The sequence below is a fragment of the Fundulus heteroclitus genome, unplaced genomic scaffold (genome assembly GCF_011125445.2).
Source record: "Fundulus heteroclitus isolate FHET01 unplaced genomic scaffold, MU-UCD_Fhet_4.1 scaffold_46, whole genome shotgun sequence".
In the NCBI taxonomy this organism is placed as follows: domain Eukaryota; kingdom Metazoa; phylum Chordata; class Actinopteri; order Cyprinodontiformes; family Fundulidae; genus Fundulus; species Fundulus heteroclitus.
In genome coordinates, this window is record NW_023396879.1 from 1 (window position 1) to 22434 (window position 22434).

At 45.0% G+C, this 22434-nt stretch overlaps 2 protein-coding genes, 12 non-coding genes and 2 pseudogenes across 16 annotated transcripts; 15 read left to right on the top strand and 1 right to left on the bottom strand.

The window, feature by feature from the left end:
- The first annotated feature begins 295 nt into the window (after positions 1-295).
- On the top strand, positions 296-413 carry LOC118560647. The gene has a single exon (XR_004929493.1). It is a non-coding gene; the product is annotated as a 5S ribosomal RNA (ribosomal RNA).
- A 468-nt stretch (positions 414-881) lies between these two features.
- On the top strand, positions 882-999 carry LOC118560654. The gene has a single exon (XR_004929495.1). It is a non-coding gene; the product is annotated as a 5S ribosomal RNA (ribosomal RNA).
- Positions 1000-1663: 664 nt separating this feature from the next.
- On the top strand, positions 1664-1781 carry LOC118560686. Its single transcript, XR_004929526.1, has one exon. It is a non-coding gene; the product is annotated as a 5S ribosomal RNA (ribosomal RNA).
- A 469-nt stretch (positions 1782-2250) lies between these two features.
- LOC118560655 lies at positions 2251-2368 on the top strand. Its single transcript, XR_004929496.1, has one exon. It is a non-coding gene; the product is annotated as a 5S ribosomal RNA (ribosomal RNA).
- A 468-nt stretch (positions 2369-2836) lies between these two features.
- Positions 2837-2954, top strand: LOC118560656. The gene has a single exon (XR_004929497.1). It is a non-coding gene; the product is annotated as a 5S ribosomal RNA (ribosomal RNA).
- Positions 2955-3423: 469 nt separating this feature from the next.
- Positions 3424-3541, top strand: LOC118560643 (annotated as a pseudogene).
- Positions 3542-4207: 666 nt separating this feature from the next.
- On the top strand, positions 4208-4325 carry LOC118560657. The gene has a single exon (XR_004929498.1). It is a non-coding gene; the product is annotated as a 5S ribosomal RNA (ribosomal RNA).
- Positions 4326-4990: 665 nt separating this feature from the next.
- Positions 4991-5108, top strand: LOC118560697. The gene has a single exon (XR_004929537.1). It is a non-coding gene; the product is annotated as a 5S ribosomal RNA (ribosomal RNA).
- Positions 5109-5577: 469 nt separating this feature from the next.
- Positions 5578-5695, top strand: LOC118560658. The gene has a single exon (XR_004929499.1). It is a non-coding gene; the product is annotated as a 5S ribosomal RNA (ribosomal RNA).
- Positions 5696-6360: 665 nt separating this feature from the next.
- On the top strand, positions 6361-6478 carry LOC118560659. The gene has a single exon (XR_004929500.1). It is a non-coding gene; the product is annotated as a 5S ribosomal RNA (ribosomal RNA).
- Positions 6479-10420: 3942 nt separating this feature from the next.
- Positions 10421-15096, top strand: LOC118560599. Its single transcript, XM_036131802.1, has 8 exons — positions 10421-10463; positions 10732-11533; positions 11649-11858; positions 12813-13079; positions 13171-13598; positions 13643-13723; positions 13819-13923; positions 14032-15096. The coding sequence occupies exons 2-8, from the start codon at positions 10798-10800 to the stop codon at positions 15094-15096; spliced, it is 2892 nt and encodes a 963-aa protein (XP_035987695.1). The 5' UTR covers positions 10421-10463; positions 10732-10797.
- A 1453-nt stretch (positions 15097-16549) lies between these two features.
- On the top strand, positions 16550-16667 carry LOC118560636. Its single transcript, XR_004929492.1, has one exon. It is a non-coding gene; the product is annotated as a 5S ribosomal RNA (ribosomal RNA).
- Positions 16668-17135: 468 nt separating this feature from the next.
- LOC118560646 lies at positions 17136-17253 on the top strand (annotated as a pseudogene).
- Positions 17254-17721: 468 nt separating this feature from the next.
- Positions 17722-17839, top strand: LOC118560675. Its single transcript, XR_004929515.1, has one exon. It is a non-coding gene; the product is annotated as a 5S ribosomal RNA (ribosomal RNA).
- Positions 17840-18866: 1027 nt separating this feature from the next.
- On the bottom strand, positions 18867-21814 carry LOC118560598. 3 transcript variants are annotated; one of them, XR_004929469.1, is made up of 5 exons: positions 21601-21814; positions 20504-21049; positions 20214-20313; positions 19611-19792; positions 18867-19453 (listed from the first exon to the last, which is right to left on the bottom strand). XR_004929469.1 is itself a non-coding variant. In XM_036131801.1 (4 exons), exons 1-4 carry the CDS (start codon positions 21655-21657, stop codon positions 19449-19451), a joined length of 708 nt encoding a protein of 235 aa, XP_035987694.1. In that variant the 5' UTR covers positions 21658-21814; the 3' UTR covers positions 18867-19448. The 3 variants fall into 3 exon arrangements, 1 of the variants encoding a protein (XP_035987694.1); XR_004929468.1 differs by having other exon boundaries at positions 19611-19795; XM_036131801.1 differs by lacking the exon at positions 19611-19792.
- Positions 21815-22283: 469 nt separating this feature from the next.
- LOC118560660 lies at positions 22284-22401 on the top strand. Its single transcript, XR_004929501.1, has one exon. It is a non-coding gene; the product is annotated as a 5S ribosomal RNA (ribosomal RNA).
- The last annotated feature ends 33 nt before the right edge of the window (positions 22402-22434 follow it).

Below are 22434 nucleotides of genomic sequence, written 5' to 3' on the forward strand. Positions count from 1 at the left end.
GGGGGTAGGAATGGTTTTACAGGGCACTTCAATGATAAGAGATACGTGAGGGTTTTTTAAATTATGCTACTCTTTCATAGTTTTGTGAATGTCAGACAGATGCCTGTCCCATTTACTATGAGGAGCAAACTTGTTTATTTAATCAAAAGAATGTCAAATGCATATGTCCCAGGACTAGGAGCTACATGAGCCTCGGGTGGCTTTGATGAAGAGGACGAAGAAGCAACCACCATCACGGCATGTCTGGGGAAATGTTGTGTGACGTCTAAAATGTCCGTGCCTGGTGAGGGCTGTTGCTTACGGCCACACCACTCTGGTGCGCCTGAACCCGTCTGATCTCAGAAGCTAAGCAGAGTCGGGCTTGGTTAGTACTTGGATGGGAGACCTCCTGGGAATACTAGGTGCTGTAAGCTTTTGGCTTTCTAGGACGGCACTTAGAACTCTCCTACTCTGCAGTTTTCCAAAATTTGACAAAACAATGCTCTTGACTCCTCAGACACTCTGGCACTTGCTTTCTCTGGCTCTCTCTGCTGGACAAAAAGCTGTTGTACATCCAATTGGGTTCAAGCAACACCAACACCACGAAGCGGGGTAGGAATGGTTTTACAGGGCACTTCAATGATAAGAGATACGTGAGTGTTTTTTAAATTATGCTACTCTTTCATAGTTTTGTGAATGTCAGACAGATGCCTGTCCCATTTACTATGAGGAACAAACTGTTTATTTAATCAAAAGAATGTCAAATGCATATGTCCCAGGACTAGGAGCTACATGAGCCTCGGGTGGCTTTGATGAAGAGGACGAAGAAGCAACCACCATCACGGCATGTCTGGGGAAATGTTGTGTGACGTCTAAAATGTCCGTGCCTGGTGAGGGCTGTTGCTTACGGCCACACCACTCTGGTGCGCCTGAACCCGTCTGATCTCAGAAGCTAAGCAGAGTCGGGCTTGGTTAGTACTTGGATGGGAGACCTCCTGGGAATACTAGGTGCTGTAAGCTTTTGCTTTCTAGGACGGCACTTAGAACTCTTCCACTCAGCAGTTTTCCAAAGTTTTGACAAACTAATACTCTTGACTCTTCACACACTCTGGCACCTTCTCTTCAAATACGTCTGTGAGAGTCCTGCCGGGACATTGGACAACACCCGCACCGTGGAAGTGCACTAGCAGTAAGCGCCGAGGGTCACTCCTCTTTCTACAATTTAGGCAACTTTCATCTCTGATTTCAGACACAGTAGATGAAATGTAGAGAAAATGCTCTTCAGGCAAGTGGCTGCCCCACTGTTGCATCATTGTCTTTGAGGAGCAAAAGGTCAAACCGTGGTCAAATCAAAAATAAAGAATCTGGCTCCCTCTGCTGGACGAAAAACTGCACATACCTGGGGACAGCTCAGGTTTTGGCAATCAAGCGCACCTGAATTGACTAACCCTGTAATCACAATCCCTACCTCCAGATTTGGGCATAATAACCCGAAAATAAAACACAACGAGAAACAAAGTTGTTTGCTTAATTAAAAGAATGTCAAATGCATATGTGCCAGGACTAGGAGCTACATGAGCCTCGGGTGGCTTTGATGAAGAGGACGAAGAAGCAACCGCCATCACGGCATGTCTGGGGAAATGTTGTGTGACGTCTAAAATGTCCGTGCCTGGTGAGGGCTGTTGCTTACGGCCACACCACTCTGGTGCGCCTGAACCCGTCTGATCTCAGAAGCTAAGCAGAGTTGGGCTTGGTTAGTACTTGGATGGGAGACCTCCTGGGAATACTAGGTGCTGTAAGCTTTTGCTTTCTAGGACGGCACTTAGAACTCTCCTACTCTGCAGTTTTCCAAAATTTTGACAAAACAATGCTCTTGACTCCTCAGACACTCTGGCACTTGCTTTCTCTGGCTCTCTCTGCTGGACAAAAAGCTGTTGTACATCCAATTGGGTTCAAGCAACACCAACACCACGAAGCGGGGTAGGAATGGTTTACAGGGCACTTCAATGATAAGAGATACGTGAGTGTTTTTTAAATTATGCTACTCTTTCATAGTTTTGTGAATGTCAGACAGATGCCTGTCCCATTTACTATGAGGAACAAACTTGTTTATTTAATCAAAAAGAATGTCAAATGCATATGTCCCAGGACTAGGAGCTACATGAGCCTCGGGTGGCTTTGATGAAGAGGACGAAGAAGCAACCACCATCACGGCATGTCTGGGGAAATGTTGTGTGACGTCTAAAGTGTCCGTGCCTGGTGAGGGCTGTTGCTTACGGCCACACCACTCTGGTGCGCCTGAACCCGTCTGATCTCAGAAGCTAAGCAGAGTCGGGCTTGGTTAGTACTTGGATGGGAGACCTCCTGGGAATACTAGGTGCTGTAAGCTTTTGCTTTCTAGGACGGCACTTAGAACTCTCCTACTCTGCAGTTTTCCAAAATTTTGACAAAACAATGCTCTTGACTCTTCAGACACTCTGGCACTTGCTTTCTCTGGCTCTCTCTGCTGGACAAAAAGCTGTTGTACATCCAATTGGGTTCAAGCAACACCAACACCACGAAGCGGGGTAGGAATGGTTTTACAGGGCACTTCAATGATAAGAGATACGTGAGTGTTTTTTAAATTATGCTACTCTTTCATAGTTTTGTGAATGTCAGACAGATGCCTGTCCCATTTACTATGAGGAGCAAACTTGTTTATTTAATCAAAAGAATGTCAAATGCATATGTCCCAGGACTAGGAGCTACATGAGCCTCGGGTGGCTTTGATGAAGAGGACGAGAAGCAACCACCATCACGGCATGTCTGGGGAAATGTTGTGTGACGTCTAAAATGTCCGTGCCTGGTGAGGGCTGTTGCTTACGGCCACACCACTCTGGTGCGCCTGAACCCGTCTGATCTCAGAAGCTAAGCAGAGTCGGGCTTGGTTAGTACTTGGATGGGAGACCTCCTGGGAATACTAGGTGCTGTAAGCTTTTGCTTTCTAGGACGGCACTTAGAACTCTCCTACTCTGCAGTTTTCCAAAATTTTGACAAAACAATGCTCTTGACTCCTCAGACACTCTGGCACTTGCTTTCTCTGGCTCTCTCTGCTGGACAAAAAGCTGTTGTACATCCAATTGGGTTCAAGCAACACCAACACCACGAAGCGGGGTAGGAATGGTTTTACAGGGCACTTCAATGATAAGAGGATACGTGAGTGTTTTTTAAATTATGCTACTCTTTCATAGTTTTGTGAATGTCAGACAGATGCCTGTCCCATTTACTATGAGGAACAAACTTGTTTATTTAATCAAAAGAATGTCAAATGCATATGTCCAGGACTAGGAGCTACATGAGCCTCGGGTGGCTTTGATGAAGAGGACGAAGAAGCAACCACCATCACGGCATGTCTGGGGAAATGTTGTGTGACGTCTAAAATGTCCGTGCCTGGTGAGGGCTGTTGCTTACGGCCACACCACTCTGGTGCGCCTGAACCCGTCTGATCTCAGAAGCTAAGCAGAGTCGGGCTTGGTTAGTACTTGGATGGGAGACCTCCTGGGAATACTAGGTGCTTTAAGCTTTTGCTTTCTAGGACGGCACTTAGAACTCTTCCACTCAGCAGTTTTCCAAAGTTTTGACAAACTAATACTCTTGACTCTTCACACACTCTGGCACCTTCTCTTCAAATACGTCTGTGAGAGTCCTGCCGGGACATTGGACAACACCCGCACCGTGGAAGTGCACTAGCAGTAAGCGCCGAGGGTCACTCCTCTTTCTACAATTTAGGCAACTTTCATCTCTGATTTCAGACACAGTAGATGAAATGTAGAGAAAATGCTCTTCAGGCAAGTGGCTGCCCCACTGTTGCATTCATTGTCTTTGAGGAGCAAAAGGTCAAACCGTGGTCAAATCAAAAATAAAGAATCTGGCTCCCTCTGCTGGACGAAAAAACTGCACATACCTGGGGACAGCTCAGGTTTTGGCAATCAAGCGCACCTGAATTGACTAACCCTGTAATCACAATCCCTACCTCCAGATTTGGGCATAATAACGCGAAAATAAAACACAACGAGAAACAAAGTTGTTTGCTTAATTAAAAGAATGTCAAATGCATATGTGCCAGGACTAGGAGCTACATGAGCCTCGGGTGGCTTTGATGAAGAGGACGAAGAAGCAACCGCCATCACAGCATGTCTGGGGAAATGTTGTGTGACGTCTAAAATGTCCGTGCCTGGTGAGGGCTGTTGCTTACGGCCACACCACTCTGGTGCGCCTGAACCCGTCTGATCTCAGAAGCTAAGCAGAGTCGGGCTTGGTTAGTACTTGGATGGGAGACCTCCTGGGAATACTAGGTGCTGTAAGCTTTTGCTTTCTAGGACGGCACTTAGAACTCTTCCACTCAGCAGTTTTCCAAAGTTTTGACAAACTAATACTCTTGACTCTTCACACACTCTGGCACCTTCTCTTCAAATACGTCTGTGAGAGTCCTGCCGGGACATTGGACAACACCCGCACCGTGGAAGTGCACTAGCAGTAAGCGCCGAGGGTCACTCCTCTTTCTACAATTTAGGCAACTTTCATCTCTGATTTCAGACACAGTAGATGAAATGTAGAGAAAATGCTCTTCAGGCAAGTGGCTGCCCCACTGTTGCATTCATTGTCTTTGAGGAGCAAAAGGTCAAACCGTGGTCAAATCAAAAATAAAGAATCTGGCTCCCTCTGCTGGACGAAAAACTGCACATACCTGGGGACAGCTCAGGTTTTGGCAATCAAGCGCACCTGAATTGACTAACCCTGTAATCACAATCCCTACCTCCAGATTTGGGCATAATAACCCGAAAATAAAACACAACGAGAAACAAAGTTGTTTGCTTAATTAAAAGAATGTCAAATGCATATGTGCCAGGACTAGGAGCTACATGAGCCTCGGGTGGCTTTGATGAAGAGGACGAAGAAGCAACCGCCATCACGGCATGTCTGGGGAAATGTTGTGTGACGTCTAAAATGTCCGTGCCTGGTGAGGGCTGTTGCTTACGGCCACACCACTCTGGTGCGCCTGAACCCGTCTGATCTCAGAAGCTAAGCAGAGTTGGGCTTGGTTAGTACTTGGATGGGAGACCTCCTGGGAATACTAGGTGCTGTAAGCTTTTGCTTTCTAGGACGGCACTTAGAACTCTCCTACTCTGCAGTTTTCCAAAATTTTGACAAAACAATGCTCTTGACTCCTCAGACACTCTGGCACTTGCTTTCTCTGGCTCTCTCTGCTGGACAAAAAGCTGTTGTACATCCAATTGGGTTCAAGCAACACCAACACCACGAAGCGGGGTAGGAATGGTTTTACAGGGCACTTCAATGATAAGAGATACGTGAGTGTTTTTTAAATTATGCTACTCTTTCATAGTTTTGTGAATGTCAGACAGATGCCTGTCCCATTTACTATGAGGAACAAACTTGTTTATTTAATCAAAAGAATGTCAAATGCATATGTCCCAGGACTAGGAGCTACATGAGCCTCGGGTGGCTTTGATGAAGAGGACGAAGAAGCAACCACCATCACGGCATGTCTGGGGAAATGTTGTGTGACGTCTAAAATGTCCGTGCCTGGTGAGGGCTGTTGCTTACGGCCACACCACTCTGGTGCGCCTGAACCCGTCTGATCTCAGAAGCTAAGCAGAGTCGGGCTTGGTTAGTACTTGGATGGGAGACCTCCTGGGAATACTAGGTGCTGTAAGCTTTTGCTTTCTAGGACGGCACTTAGAACTCTTCCACTCAGCAGTTTTCCAAAGTTTTGACAAACTAATACTCTTGACTCTTCACACACTCTGGCACCTTCTCTTCAAATACGTCTGTGAGAGTCCTGCCGGGACATTGGACAACACCCGCACCGTGGAAGTGCACTAGCAGTAAGCGCCGAGGGTCACTCCTCTTTCTACAATTTAGGCAACTTTCATCTCTGATTTCAGACACAGTAGATGAAATGTAGAGAAAATGCTCTTCAGGCAAGTGGCTGCCCCACTGTTGCATTCATTGTCTTTGAGGAGCAAAAGGTCAAACCGTGGTCAAATCAAAAATAAAGAATCTGGCTCCCTCTGCTGGACGAAAAACTGCACATACCTGGGGACAGCTCAGGTTTTGGCAATCAAGCGCACCTGAATTGACTAACCCTGTAATCACAATCCCTACCTCCAGATTTGGGCATAATAACCCGAAAATAAAACACAACGAGAAACAAAGTTGTTTGCTTAATTAAAAGAATGTCAAATGCATATGTGCCAGGACTAGGAGCTACATGAGCCTCGGGTGGCTTTGATGAAGAGGACGAAGAAGCAACCGCCATCACGGCATGTCTGGGGAAATGTTGTGTGACGTCTAAAATGTCCGTGCCTGGTGAGGGCTGTTGCTTACGGCCACACCACTCTGGTGCGCCTGAACCCGTCTGATCTCAGAAGCTAAGCAGAGTCGGGCTTGGTTAGTACTTGGATGGGAGACCTCCTGGGAATACTAGGTGCTGTAAGCTTTTGCTTTCTAGGACGGCACTTAGAACTCTTCCACTCAGCAGTTTTCCAAAGTTTTGACAAACTAATACTCTTGACTCTTCACACACTCTGGCACCTTCTCTTCAAATACGTCTGTGAGAGTCCTGCCGGGACATTGGACAACACCCGCACCGTGGAAGTGCACTAGCAGTAAGCGCCGAGGGTCACTCCTCTTTCTACAATTTAGGCAACTTTCATCTCTGATTTCAGACACAGTAGATGAAATGTAGAGAAAATGCTCTTCAGGCAAGTGGCTGCCCCACTGTTGAATTCATTGTCTTTGAGGAGCAAAAGGTCAAACCGTGGTCAAATCAAAAATAAAGAATCTGGCTCCCTCTGCTGGACGAAAAACTGCACATACCTGGGGACAGCTCAGGTTTTGGCAATCAAGCGCACCTGAATTGACTAACCCTGTAATCACAATCCCTACCTCCAGATTTGGGCATAATAACGCGAAAATAAAACACAACGAGAAACAAAGTTGTTTGCTTAATTAAAAGAATGTCAAATGCATATGTGCCAGGACTAGGAGCTACATGAGCCTCGGGTGGCTTTGATGAAGAGGACGAAGAAGCAACCACCATCACGGCATGTCTGGGGAAATGTTGTGTGACGTCTAAAATGTCCGTGCCTGGTGAGGGCTGTTGCTTACGGCCACACCACTCTGGTGCGCCTGAACCCGTCTGATCTCAGAAGCTAAGCTACCTGGCTCACGTTAGTCGGCGTTTCTCACCCAATAGTGTTCGCCCCTCATCATTCTCACATTGAATATTCAGCCAGTCTCACACCGCCTCACAATGGCCACGCCAATCAATCTCTCACAACAATGACCGTGACAATGATGGCCAGCCAATCACGGTAAAGCCCCCGTCAGACAGGGGAAGGGGGGGAAAAAAAAAAAACGAAAAAAAAGAAAAAAAAAACAACTTAGGTTCGTTCCAGAGTAAGCGTCGGAAGAGTGATATTTTCGTCCCAAAGTAACCGTTGGAAGAGTAGAAGTTATCAATATTACTGTATGTATTCGTTCATACTATTTATTGCATCCTTCCGCTGAAAAAAGTTGCATTTTAATATATTGTTTGCCGCTCGTCAGCTAGAAATAATATATTATTCTCTTGCTTCAGACGAAAACAAATCAAAACACGTTAGCTTCATGCTAAAAATATGTAGAAACAATATTTTCCCAACTTATATTACTGTAAGTGTCCGATCCCACTGAATATTGTATCATTTCGTTGAAAGAAACGTCGCATTTTAGCGACGAAAACAAATTAAAACACGTTGGCTTTTTTTCAAAGTAACTGTCGGAAAATTGGTTGAAGCAATATTACTGTAAGTGTCCGTTCATACTGCTTATTGTACTCATCCGTTGAAAGAAATGTTACTTTCTTAGCACCAGCTACAAATATGTTATGGATCATATAAAATAGTGGTATAACGATATCACGTTCTGAAGGACGCTGTATAACAAACATTTTATAAATCTGTTCTAAGAAGCTCTGTAATTTTAAATACTAGACATGCACAGAGTTTGGAAATAATATAACTTAGCTATTTTTGTAATTTAAAAATGTCTTGTATTTGTGCAAGGGAAAAATCAGTATACAATTACTTTTATAACTTTAGATTTATGGATAAAATGATTGCATTTAAATAACTTCCCTCTGGGATTATTAAAGTATTTCCGATTCTGATTCTGAAGTGTTTAAATCCTTTAATGTCATCCTTATTGTGTTGTTCAAAAGGTGCATTATTGATTTATTACATTTGATTCTTCTCATTTCTAATGTTTTCTTTAGATGAGCTCCAAGACAAAGAGCCATAAAGGTATGGGAGATGGGGAATGGATGGCAAGGCTTAAATCATTTGCCAGCAATGGGGTTTGGCCAACAAATGCTGGAAATAGACCAGCCCCAAGACAGAAGAAATGGCATGATCTCTATCAGAAGGTAAAGTGCAGCCACCATAAAGACGAATAGACATGAGTAATTGTCATTAATAAGATGATGTTATACTGTTTCAGATAGATAAATGCCCCATGCAAGCCCGCGGTCAGACCACCCTTTTTGGAGGGTCTGCGACCTGTGACTGTGGCTTTCATGCTGCTAAGGTAATCTGGTTTAAAGTAAATTCTGACTACAATCACTTCAATTTTATAGCCATGTCATGTCTTTTACAATTCTGCTGGATGATGGCTTTTACACTTAAAATATCTATGTTTTTGTAGCCTGCACTGCAGCCTCCTCCTCCTCCTGTGACCTCACACTCTGTGGGTTCCCCATCAACGTCTGCTGTATCATCTACAGCCTCACGAATGTTCTTTAGGTGCCCTCCATCTTTGTCAAAGGTAAATGTTTTTGTCTGTCTACTAAATACTTCATATGATTCATTTTGCTTTGTGCAACAAACTTTAATATCAGTTTTTGAACAAAACATTTTGTTATGCTAGTTTTGATACAGTTATTTATATTGTATTTACTTCACAAGTGTACATATGTTTATTTCAGTTCACTAAATCCCATTTTGGTGGGTCTCTGTCGGATTCACTGAAGCCCAATTTGGTGGCCCGGAAAACACCAACACCCCCTCCATCCTCTGTGAGGACATCTAGCGCCTCTCCATCCTCTGTGAGGACATCTAGCGCCTCTCCATCCTCTGTGAGGAGTCCTATTCCATCTTCTGTGAGGACATCTAGCGCCTCTCCATCCTCTGTGAGGACATCTAGCACCTCTCCATCCTCTGTGAGGACATCTAGCACCTCTCCATCCTCTGTGAGGAGTCCTATTCCATCTTCTGTGATGACCTTTTGCCCCCCTCCATCCTCTGTGAGGAGTCCTATTCCATCCTCTGTGAGGACATCTAGCGCCTCTCCATCCTCTGTGAGGAGTCCAAGTCCCTCTCCATCCTCCGTGAGGAGCCCTAGCGTTGGGCCAGCACACACCTGCGAGACAGTTTCATCTGTGAGTACAGCAGTATGTATTCATTAAATTAATGCAGATATAGGTAATCTTTAATAAGACATTTATGCAGATTTCTAAATCTCTTCTTTTGTTTTCAGCAAGAACCTTCAACCTCTCTGTTATCAGCTGCAGCTGGGGATGCAGCTTCTTTCTGGTTGCCCAATGAGATGAGGAAAACCATCCCTGTTCAGGACCAAAGATGGATCGCCAATACCCTCTTTCGCTCCCGCCAACTACGCCCAGATTTAAAGCTCTGGTATGAGCCTCCCAGGCCAGCCCTGATCTACCACCAGGTGCCAACACCTGATCGTTTTTTTTCTCATCGGCTCCTGGTGTGGATGCCCTATCACCAATGGAAGGTCAGCGTGTTCTGCCGAGCTTGTGGGAAGCATCTCACAGGTGCTGGAATCCACAAAAGGGCTAGGAAGGTCCTGGACATTGACCGGTTTTACCTGCTGGTGACAGAGACACTCAGGTGCAGTGGGTGCAATCTGACTTATATATCAACATCTCAGACCATCCGGGATCAGCTTGACCTGCCACACCAAAAACTGTTCCGGCTTATCCTGACCCAAAAGTAAGTAAAACATTCAGTAAAATGGACACTCGAGGCATGATGAAAATAAATTACCTGTAGATGGAGCTATAAACTAAACAACTTATTGTTCTGAATTCCAGGTATGCCTGTGACATACGGGTCATTCGCCTGATGCGGGACCGGACTCAGGGCTACAGCTCTGCACGGCTGCTGAAACAACTGAAAGAAAATCACGGGGAAGAATGGCTAGATAGGTTGGGGCACTATTTTGAAGAGTGCTCTAACTTTGTTAATAGGCCCAGCCTTTTTCCAGTTGTGTGCCAGGAGCCCCCAGAGCCTGCTGACGTCCCCACAGATCGCTGGTTGCTGTCTGTGTATGGCAGAGACATCCTGTCTCGCATAGACCACATCAAGGCTAGCATCACATCCACCTTGGGCACCATCTTAAAGTTGGACTCCACAAAAAAGGTTAGTAACAGTGTAATGCAAATAACAATTATTATCATCCTCAGTACTATTATTAGATCCTCCAAGAAACGGAGACATTATTAAATACACACGTTTTAAAAGGTTTGGGATCACACATTTTTTTTGCAAACAATTAAACTTGTCTTATAACTATTTGTGAAATGTTAATTGTACAAAGTACATAAAAAGAGGCTATGAAATCCAGGGCACTCAGTGGCTTCTATAAACAAGATAAACTGTTTGATTTACAATCCCATTTTTATTTTAGATCACAAAGAAGCTGGCAGGACACAGCAAAGGAACGGCTCTGTGGGTGTCTTCAGTTAGCAACGAGATGGGCCAAATATTAAATAGTGTCCTGACTGTGCAGGAAGGTCCAGGACTGGACAGGATGGCTGCTGGCCTGATGGAGCGGTACCGCCAGGCTGGGGTTGCACCTCCCAAGGTGCTTTATGTGGACTGTGGCTGCTGTAAGACAGAGGGACTGAGCAAGCTACAAGCCAGGTTTGGACAGTGGCCAGATCTCCATATCCGGCTTGACATCTGGCATTTCATGCGGCGGCTGGCTGTAGGATGCACGACGGATGCTCATCCATTGTATCCTGCGTTCATGAGGGCTCTGTCCTCCTGTATCTTTGAGTGGGATGCAGGGGACCTTGACCTACTCAGGAGAGCAAAGGCAAAGCAGCTCCAGCAAGAACAGAGACCAGGATTAACCAGCTCCATGGTGGACAGCCAAATCTCAAAAAAAGAGTTGAGTACTTTCTGCCGCAGGAGGACTCGGGGAGAGGAAACAACTGTTCTACAAATTGAACAACTGCTGGAGCAGCTGAGGGGCCCAAAAGGAAGAGACTTGATGGGTGTCCCTCTGCTGGATGAGGTGAGGATGGCTCACATCTGGTGTGTGCAAAAACGCCACGTAAAATGCATCCAGGATGTTCCAGGAATTCAGTTGTACACTGAAGTCGGCAGCATCAACAAGAGTGGCATCAAGCTCACCAGATACCGCTGTGCTAGAGGATCAACATCTCTCGAGTCATTTCACTGCCATCTGAACAGGTTTATTCCAGGTAAGTCACTCTCTAGCATGATTACACCACTTAGCTATATTTTATATCAGAACTGGATCAACCAGAATTTATTCAAAGGCTTGACCGTGATTTTTCTTTTGCTCGTTTCTTTCAGGAACCAGTGCAAACCAACTTAATTTCCAGCTCTATCTCCTGGAAGGCCTTAACAGGTGGAACCAGGATCGAGCCACTGCAGCAGTGAGCAGCAAGCCATCATGTCTTCTCACATACGCTGGGGACATGACTCAGTGTATCAACAAAAACAGCCTCAATGTGCTTGGACGAGAATACGTACCAAACTTCACACCTCCAGCAAAATATACAGGTATTTCAAGTTGAAATCTGTGAAGGGAAAAACTGTTAAGTTTTAACCAACTCCCAGTTTTGGTCCGTGAGGCAGACACCCTATCTATTTTTAAGACTAATGTTAAAACTTTCCTTTTTGACAAAGCTTATAGTTAGAGTGGCTCATACCCTGAGCTATCTCTATAGTTGTGCTGTGATAGGCCTAGGCTGCTGGAGGACATCAGGGTCTAATTTTCTCACTCTACTGATTTCTACTGTTCTTCAGTCTACTGTTCTCCAGTTTTGCATTGTATTACATTGAAATGACTGTCGTCATTTCAGCTTTTAACTTTTTGCTCTCTCTCTTTTTCTTCATAGTAGGTACACCTGGTCTGGCGTTCTGTTAACTGTGACATCATCCAGAGAAGACGGCTCACCCGCTACTACCATCTAATGTAGAACAGATTACTAGATCAATGTGTGCTTCTGTGCTTGTTTGTCTGTCTTGTTGTGTCTCTGTTCTGTCTTCTGTAACCCCAGTCGGTCGAGGCAGATGACCGTTCATACTGAGCCCGGTTCTGCCGGAGGTTTTTCCTTCCCGTTAATGGGTGGTTTTTCTTCCCACTGTCGCTTCATGCTTGCTCAGTATGAGGGATTGCAGCAAAGCCATGTACAATGCAGACGACTCTCCCTGTGGCTCTACGGTTCCCCAGGAGTGACTGCTGCTTGTCGGGACTTTGATGCAATCAACTGGTTTCCTTATATAGGACATTTTTGACCAATCTGTATAATCTGACCCAATCTGTATAATATGATTGAACTTGACTTTGTAAAGTGCCTTGAGATGACATGTTTCATGATTTGGCGCTATATAAATAAAATTGAATTGAAAATTGAATTGAAATTAAGTTAAACTATTGTATGACTGAATCACTAATATGTATATAATGTGTAAAGAACAATTTTACTATCTTTGGGTGTTATTTTTCCATAGGTGAGTTGCTGGGTGTTGACTACCTATTGGATCAAACAGGAAAGCCACTTAAACCACAGCTGGACTCAGAAGAGACTGATGGGCTTCTGGAAGATGTGGAGGCAACTGAAGCAGAGGAAGATGAAGGCTTTGTGGATGAAGCTATGGAATTGCTGGTATCAGGGCTTCAAGATGATGCCCTTTTCTCTGCCACCTCACGGCTCGAAGCCTTCGCTCCCCCTGCTCCCTCCACCCATCCTGCTGCCACCTCACAGCCTGCTTCCACCAGCCATCCTGCTGCCACCTCCCATCCTGCTGCCACCAGCCATCCTGCTGCCACCAGCCATCCTGGTGTCACCTCCCATCCTGCTGCCACCAGCCATCCTGCTGCCACCAGCCATCCTGGTGTCACCTCCCATCCTGCTGCCACCTCACAGCCTGCTTCCACCAGCCATCCTGCTGCCACCAGCCATCCTGCTGCCACCCCACAGCCTGTTGCCACCAGCCATCCTGTTGCCACCAGCCATCCTGCTGCCACCTCCCATCCTGGTGCCACCAGCCATCCTGCTGCCACCTCCCATCCTGGTGCCACCAGCCATCCTGCTGCCACCTCACAGCCTGTTGCCACCAGCCATCCTGCTGCCACCAGCCATCCTGGTGTCACTTCCCATCCTGGTGCCACCAGCCATCCTGCTGCCACCTCCCATCCTGGTGCCACCAGCCATCCTGCTGCCACCTCCCATCCTGTTGCCACCAGCCATCCTGCTGCCACCAGCCATCCTGGTGTCACCTCCCATCCTGCTGCCACCTCCCATCCTGCTGCCACCTCCCATCCTGGTGTCACCTCACAGCCTGCTGCCACCAGCCATCCTGCTGCCACCTCACAGATTATTGGCTCCAACCAGCCTGCCATTGCTGGCCCTATGTCAGAGGTGTGAATACATAGTAAACTGTATAATAGTAGATAAATACAACTTTAACAAAATGTGGTTTAACTAATATCTATTATGTTGGTTATGTTTTTTAGAGTGTGGATGAGTCAGGAATACCAGGCCTGGACAAAGTGGACAGCTTGGCTGAGTATCTGGTGGAGCTGAGGAACAAAACCTCTGTGGCACTGAACAACCAGGAGGTCAGTTACATGTGTTGTTGCTTGCTGCATGCATGCACTATGCACACCCATCACTTGACTAGCACTTTGTTGTGTCCTAATGTAAAGTTATATTATTTCCCCGTTTAGGTGAGCAGCATTGTCGCTCTGTGGCAGGACCTGTTGGAGTTTGACAAGGAGAGGGTGGTATTTGCTGCAAGGCACCAAGATAAATTGAACACTGGAAGGTTTAGATCCCCCAAAAAAAGGCAGGAATTCACCCCTGGGGTTGAAAGTGTGAAGCGACATGCCTTAACAACCACAGCCCCATCTGCCCAATGGCCAGACTGCTGCCGCCTGGTGGAGACCATCTTTGTTCGCCTCTGTAACATCCACCGTAGTCCAAAAAAAAGAGGGACAGGCACAATCTCTAGATGGGATCTGATCCTTCAGGATTACAGAAAGATCAGGCAACTCATTTTAGCAAACGGCGCTGTCATGCAGCAGTCTAACTTGCAGTTAGTGGATGTGAGCTACACCACCCTGGTTCAGTGGCATAACAAAAGGGTGAAACGGCAGGAAACTGCTTTAATGCAACAAGGGCTAAACCTTCCTAGCCGTTTTTCTGTAGCTGCCGACCCACTTCTCCCTGCCAATATACGTCCCCATTATGCCATACCACATTCAGGGCCAAGTCATATATACAGCCTACCATCTAACACTGTGGGACAGGCAAAATTAAAAAGAAAGCTACAATTTGCTGATGCAAAAAATCCATCAGGACAGCGACCGCTTCTCCCTGCCCCACCCAAAAGGCCTCAGCTAGTGGCAATTGCTCCAATTGCCTCACAGGGTCCTGTTATCCCCACTGCCCGACAGGAACAGAGTTGTTGGACCTTCTCCACCCTTCCTGCACCTGTTCCTGTTCTGGCACCTGCGGCAGCTCCTGCTCTGGCCCCAGCTATGGCTTTTGTGCTGACCCCTGCTGCAGCTCCTGTTCTGGCCCCTGCTCCGGCTCCGAAATCTTCCTTCACTCCCCCAATTAGAGCACCCCGAAAACTGACCCGCAAAGTTTTACACAACACGTGCAAAAAATGTGGTCAGTATAGAATCCTTGAAACGGGACACAGCCAATATAGAGGGCACATTTACTGTCCCTCTACTGAAAGCCTGACAAAAGAGCAGTGGCTGGAAGGAATTAAAAAAAATAAATAAATGTCTGTTAAAATGTTTAATTCACTGTGTTTTGTATTGTTTATAAATAAACATTTGGTTCTTTGAAACAGATAAGGTCTATGGTCTTTTACTATGAATAAATATGAGCCTCTACTTATTCAATAATATGCATACACAACGAACAATATATTAGTCACTTCACTCAGCACGTACTTTAGGAAAGGTATATGCTTTAAAAATACTATAGTTTGAGCTGCTATTTTGCTGTGGAAAATAAACTGCATAGATTAATAAAATTAAATAATACTGTATCATGCATATAGTATAAAGTATAATGGAAATGTACATTTATTTTAAAATGTGACTGGATCAGAAAACAAAAATAAATAAGCTGCTAATCAATAAAATTTTCAAAAGAAGACTTTGTGGGTAAATAAAAAGTTCTGTGTATTAATTTACACTATTTCCACACAAAGAAACATTTTTTTTACATGTTTTTAACATAAAACATCAGGTTACGTTCATTGACACTTAAAAATGTTAATTATGGGAGACACTTTCATTAAAACATAAGATGACAACGGCTGGGATCGAACCCACGACCTTAGGATCCCCCTCTTTCTTCCCCCTTTTCTTCCCCCTCTTTCTTCCCCCTTCCCTCCATTCTTCCCCCTTTTCTTCCCCCTCTTTCTTCCCCCTTCCCTCCATTCTTCCCCCCTCTAGGTAGACTATTGTTCCCCAGCTTTGGCGCAGAGTCGGGCTTGGTTAGTACTTGGATGGGAGACCTCCTGGGAATACTAGGTGCTGTAAGCTTTTGCTTTCTAGGACGGCACTTAGAACTCTTCCACTCAGCAGTTTTCCAAAGTTTTGACAAACTAATACTCTTGACTCTTCACACACTCTGGCACCTTCTCTTCAAATACGTCTGTGAGAGTCCTGCCGGGACATTGGACAACACCCGCACCGTGGAAGTGCACTAGCAGTAAGCGCCGAGGGTCACTCCTCTTTCTACAATTTAGGCAACTTTCATCTCTGATTTCAGACACAGTAGATGAAATGTAGAGAAAATGCTCTTCAGGCAAGTGGCTGCCCCACTGTTGCATTCATTGTCTTTGAGGAGCAAAAGGTCAAACCGTGGTCAAATCAAAAATAAAGAATCTGGCTCCCTCTGCTGGACGAAAAACTGCACATACCTGGGGACAGCTCAGGTTTTGGCAATCAAGCGCACCTGAATTGACTAACCCTGTAATCACAATCCCTACCTCCAGATTTGGGCATAATAACCCGAAAATAAAACACAACGAGAAACAAAGTTGTTTGCTTAATTAAAAGAATGTCAAATGCATATGTGCCAGGACTAGGAGCTACATGAGCCTCGGGTGGCTTTGATGAAGAGGACGAAGAAGCAACCGCCATCACGGCATGTCTGGGGAAATGTTGTGTGACGTCTAAAATGTCCGTGCCTGGTGAGGGCTGTTGCTTACGGCCAGTTGCTTACGGCCACACCACTCTGGTGCGCCTGAACCCGTCTGATCTCAGAAGCTAAGCAGAGTTGGGCTTGGTTAGTACTTGGATGGGAGACCTCCTGGGAATACTAGGTGCTGTAAGCTTTTGCTTTCTAGGACGGCACTTAGAACTCTCCTACTCTGCAGTTTTCCAAAATTTTGACAAAACAATGCTCTTGACTCTTCAGACACTCTGGCACTTGCTTTCTCTGGCTCTCTCTGCTGGACAAAAGCTGTTGTACATCCAATTGGGTTCAAGCAACACCAACACCACGAAGCGGGGTAGGAATGGTTTTACAGGGCACTTCAATGATAAGAGATACGTGAGTGTTTTTTAAATTATGCTACTCTTTCATAGTTTTGTGAATGTCAGACAGATGCCTGTCCCATTTACTATGAGGAACAAACTTGTTTATTTAATCAAAAGAATGTCAAATGCATATGTCCCAGGACTAGGAGCTACATGAGCCTCGGGTGGCTTTGATGAAGAGGACGAAGAAGCAACCACCATCACGGCATGTCTGGGGAAATGTTGTGTGACGTCTAAAGTGTCCGTGCCTGGTGAGGGCTATTGCTTATGGCCACACCACTCTGGTGCGCCTGAACCCGTCTGATCTCAGCTGCTAAGCAGAGTCGGGCTTGGTTAGTACTTGGATGGGAGACCTCCTGGGAATACTAGGTGCTGTAAGCTTTTGCTTTCTAGGACGGCACTTAGAACTCTCCTACTCTGCAGTTTTCCAAAATTTTGACAAAATAATGCTCTTGACTCTTCAGACACTCTGGCACTTGCTTTCTCTGGCTCTCTCTGCTGGACAAAAGCTGTTGTACATCCAATTGGGTTCAAGCAACACCAACACCACGAAGCGGGGTAGGAATGGTTTTACAGGGCACTTCAATGATAAGAGATGCGTGAGTGTTTTTTAAATTATGCTACTCTTTCATAGTTTTGTGAATGTCAGACAGATGCCTGTCCCATTTACTATGAGGAACAAACTTGTTTATTTAATCAAAAGAATGTCAAATGCATATGTCCCAGGACTAGGAGCTACATGAGCCTCGGGTGGCTTTGATGAAGAGGACGAAGAAGCAACCACCATCACGGCATGTCTGGGGAAATGTTGTGTGACGTCTAAAGTGTCCGTGCCTGGTGAGGGCTGTTGCTTACGGCCACACCACTCTGGTGCACCTGAACCCGTCTGATCTCAGAAGCTAAGCAGAGTCGGGCTTGGTTAGTACTTGGATGGGAGACCTCCTGGGAATACTAGGTGCTGTAAGCTTTTGCTTTCTAGGACGGCACTTAGAACTCTCCTACTCTGCAGTTTTCCAAAATTTTGACAAAACAATGCTCTTGACTCTTCAGACACTCTGGCACTTGCTTTCTCTGGCTCTCTCTGCTGGACAAAAGCTGTTGTACATCCAATTGGGTTCAAGCAACACCAACACCACGAAGCGGGGTAGGAATGGTTTTACAGGGCACTTCAATGATAAGAGATGCGTGAGTGTTTTTTAAATTATGCTACTCTTTCATAGTTTTGTGAATGTCAGACAGATGCCTGTCCCATTTACTATGAGGAACAAACTTGTTTATTTAATCAAAAGAATGTCAAATGCATATGTCCCAGGACTAGGAGCTACATGAGCCTCGGGTGGCTTTGATGAAGAGGACGAAGAAGCAACCACCATCACGGCATGTCTGGGGAAATGTTGTGTGACGTCTAAAGTGTCCGTGCCTGGTGGGGGCTGTTGCTTACGGGCACACCACTCTGGTGCGCCTGAACCCGTCTGATCTCAGCTGCTAAGCAGAGTCGGGCTTGGTTAGTACTTGGATGGGAGACCTCCTGGGAATGGCCCATGACCCCCCAAAGTCCCTATCCTGGGCCCTGATCTCTAAGGAAAAAAAAATAAAAAAGACAGATCACAGGCCCTGTTGTCCTCTGTCACATGCCCTGTGCTCTTTGTTGTTGTTTTTCTAGACTAGAAACCATATGGAATTATGCAAAAGTATTTGCTTTTGACTTAATAATGAAATTTCTTAAATCTTATGAATAAACTGATATTTATTTTCCTTTTTATGTTTCTGTTTCTAGTGACTGTCAGGCTAAAAAACTAACTACTCCTGCTTTTTCTCCTCACTGTCAAGAACTTTATATATATGTCACATGCAGATGAACACAATGAGATGCTGTTTATTCTGGACTCGTTTACTGGGGAACCAAGACAAAATGACCTAAATATAAATTGAATTAGACAGAGTATTTATATTTATGAAAAGTTTTATTTCTTCAACCACAAATAAATTAAAAAATAATTAAATACAAAAACAAATAAAATATACACAAATATAACATAAATAACAATGAGAGAAACAAAAGTTACAAAACAATATAAACAATTTTTTTAACTGATTATTTTAGGGAGATTTCTGGCCAATGTAGTCTCTCCCAAAACACAAACTCTTTAGTTAACTTGTTTCTTTTCAAGTTCACTGTCTACAAACTTCTTGAAATGCTCAAAGCTGTCATAAACAATGCCTTCAAAGCCAGAAGTGGTGGATCTCCTTGTTGCTGGGCAAAAGCTAAATATTTTTTGGCTACTTCCAGCAGTTTTGTTTCTGGAGGGTGTGTATCGCCTCTTCTGTCCACCACACTGGGGTACTTTGCAGGCCCCGCAAGGCCTCAAGGATTTATGAGGCTTGGTTGGCCTGGCTGTCAGCGCAGGAGGTGGAGCTGAAGGTACGAAGCTCTGAACGCTGGAGGTTCCACAGAGCATCATCGACGCCGCCTGTGGCTGAGCAGGAACCACGACCAGGACCGGGGCTGCAGACACTCTGGGGGGGGATGTAAGTGGCCACCGGGGGTTTGGGCTGGATGTTCCTCTGTGGTTCTCCTAACCTGTAGAAATAAAAATAAATGTGGTGATGAGTTTCTATATTCATGAGGAATATCATAAAACCTCAACAACACACATAGTTGTCTAGAGATAGTTTAAATATGCAGCTGATAAATCCACCTATTTCAATAAAGGGTCCATATTTCTGAAACAGCTTACCTCTGCTTCTGGCCATGCCTTTCCCCAGCCACATGAGGAAGGCTCAGGTATTGGACCTGAGGTCGGCCTGGAGCTGGCAGGGAAGCCGGGAGCGTTGGAGCGGCTGGCATTGGTGCGTCAGACAGCACTCTGCGGTGGAGCTTCACTTTAGGGATGACAGTCGCCCTGAAGTTGGCTTTCTTCTCCTCCCGTGCAATGAAGGTGGAGATGGATTTTGAGTTCAAGTTGGGCAGAGGAAATAAATAAATTCAACACACTGCTTAAGATGTGACCATATTAGCAGACACAAACATATAGGACAATAAACTTTATCAGTATACTAGGATTTGAAAAGAAAAGACTGGCTTTAGTTCAAAGACTTATGGAAAATAGGATTTTTAAATGTCAAAAATGAAACATATAACACAAGATAACATGTCGTAAAATTCCTCACCATCACCACCGCAACAATTTAAAGTGAAATACTAAGCCTACCGTAGTCAGTCTTTGGCAACATAAAATGTGACATTTTCACACTGTGTATTTAAATAAAAGTTTTGAATAATTTCCTTGTCAGCAGTAAGAACATGTTAGTGTAAAAATAGCGTGTTGCATGATAATTACCAGCAGCAGCCAACAGCTCAGCATCGCTGGCATAGTCTGACTGAAAATCAGACATGCCAGCTTCAGCAGCCTTTTCTCCATCAGTTCTTGACCTCTTTTTCTGAAGAAAAAAAAACAATAACTTTAGGATAAACACGTACAAAGTTCTGCACCAACTAGAAATTTAGTTGATGAACAAACCAAAGTGTTGTAAGCATTTTTCGTTTTATTAATGAAGGTGTGTTACATTTACATTATACACAAACATTATTATAAAGCTATTGTATTCAGAGTGAGAACATCTGCATTACCTCCAAGCGCTTGTCTAGATGGAAGGTGACAGGCGGGAACTCTCTGACGTACTCCAGAAGTCGCTCCTTCTGCCACTTGAGAAGCTGGTTCTTTTCTCCCTTCTGGCAGTACTCAGAAAGCAGCCATGTCACCCATCCCACGTCGTTCTCCAGCAGCCACCTGAAAGTCTGCCCTGCATATTTACCAAAGGTCACAACTAGCAGCCCTCTCCACATTTCCCCACCGGCTTTTTTGGCAGCAGCCTCCACCTTTTCTGGATCAAGAGAGGTGGGGTCTACTGCTTTGGAGGGGGCAGCTGCTACAGCCTTGGCTGCATCGGTGCACTGCAGCTTGGCCTCCCCCGGCCTGTAAAGGCGGAGGAAAGGGTAGAGGTGCTGCTTCACGTGACTCCTGAGTTGCTGCTGCTGAGAGAAGCCTCTCCCACACACCTCACACAGACACTCCTTTGGACCATGAAGCTTCATGTGCCGAGTGAGGTTGGACTTCACAGAGAAAGTCCTGTCACACACGCTGCACTTGTGGCCTTCCAATTCCATTGTGAATACCTAATGATAATAATAATAATAATAATAATAATAACAATAAAAATTATAATAATAAAAAATAGAAATAGATTTCAGAGAAGCTTCTTATTTTTATACTGCACAATGGGATAAACATTAAAGGAGGTGAAAGTTTTACAAATGTGGTGAATAATCATTTGGAAATCACATCTGACTTATATTTTAATGTATGTAAGAATATATTGTGTAAACTAGTACCAAGTAACATGAAAAAACGAATGGAAAACAAATTAAAAAGGGACCTGCTCTAACCATCCACGCTCAAGCAAAACTTCTGACATAGATTTTTATAAAAAAAATAAATAAAAAAAAAAGTTTATAGAGATTATAGTCCGGTACAGATGAAATTTTACGTGGAAACTTTCACTAGCATCCATACGTGAGTTGCTGCCCCGCCTCTCCCCCTGCAATGACGCTATCGCTACTCTTCCTGATTAAAAGACAGCAATTATGTCTATAGCTTGTTGATCGTATGGTTTTCATTTCAATTTTCTTCTTTTTTGCTAAATAAATATTACAAAGATTAAATTTACCGATGTGTTCCCGTTAGCGATGTCGATCAGAGCCTCAGTCAGTGAGGAAGGTCTCATGACGCTAGCCAGTGCAGCGATCTGATTGGACTGTTGAGCAAGGAGCTTGCTCAATGATTGGCTGTCCAGCTGCTCAACTTGCTCCACAGCGCTCAATGATTGGTCGGCATAGGGACTTTGGGGTTCGACCGCCTGGGAATACTAGGTGCTGTAAGCTTTTGCTTTCTAGGACTGCACTTAGAACTCTCCTACTCTGCAGTTTTCCAAAATTTTGACAAAACAATGCTCTTGACTCTTCAGACACTCTGGCACTTGCTTTCTCTGGCTCTCTCTGCTGGACAAAAAGCTGTTGTACATCCAATTGGGTTCAAGCAACACCAACACCACGAAGCGGGGTAGGAATGGTTTTACAGGGCACTTCAATGATAAGAGATACGTGAGTGTTTTTTAAATCATGCTACTCTTTCATAGTTTTGTGAATGTCAGACAGATGCCTGTCCCATTTACTATGAGGAACAAACTTGTTTATTTAATCAAAAGAATGTCAAATGCATATGTCCCAGGACTAGGAGCTACATGAGCCTCGGGTGGCTTTGATGAAGAGGACGAAGAAGCAACCACCATCACGGCATGTCTGGGGAAATGTTGTGTGACGTCTAAAGTGTCCGTGCCTGGTGAGGGCTGTCGCTTACGGCCACACCACTCTGGTGCGCCTGAACCCGTCTGATCTCAGAAGCTAAGCAGAGTCGGGCTTGGTTAGTACTTGGATGGGAGACCTCCTGGGAATACTAGGTGCTGTAAGCTTTTGCTTTCTAGGACGGCACTTAGAACTCTCCT

Excerpts from the sequence above, each read along its gene's own strand:
- LOC118560599 (XM_036131802.1), top strand. The coding sequence starts at position 10,798 with ATGGGCCAAATATTAAATAGTGTCCTGACTGTGCAGGAAGGTCCAGGA. Across the intron at positions 11,859-12,812 it reads ACCTCCAGCAAAATATACAG|GTGAGTTGCTGGGTGTTGAC; the intron begins GTATTTCAAGTT and ends ATTTTTCCATAG. Across the intron at positions 13,724-13,818 it reads TTGCTGGCCCTATGTCAGAG|AGTGTGGATGAGTCAGGAAT; the intron begins GTGTGAATACAT and ends TATGTTTTTTAG.
- LOC118560598 (XM_036131801.1), bottom strand. The coding sequence starts at position 21,657 with ATGAGACCTTCCTCACTGACTGAGGCTCTGATCGACATCGCTAACGGG. Across the intron at positions 21,050-21,600 it reads TCGCTAACGGGAACACATCG|GTATTCACAATGGAATTGGA; the intron begins GTAAATTTAATC and ends TATTATCATTAG. Across the intron at positions 20,314-20,503 it reads ATCTAGACAAGCGCTTGGAG|AAAAAGAGGTCAAGAACTGA; the intron begins GTAATGCAGATG and ends TTTTTTCTTCAG.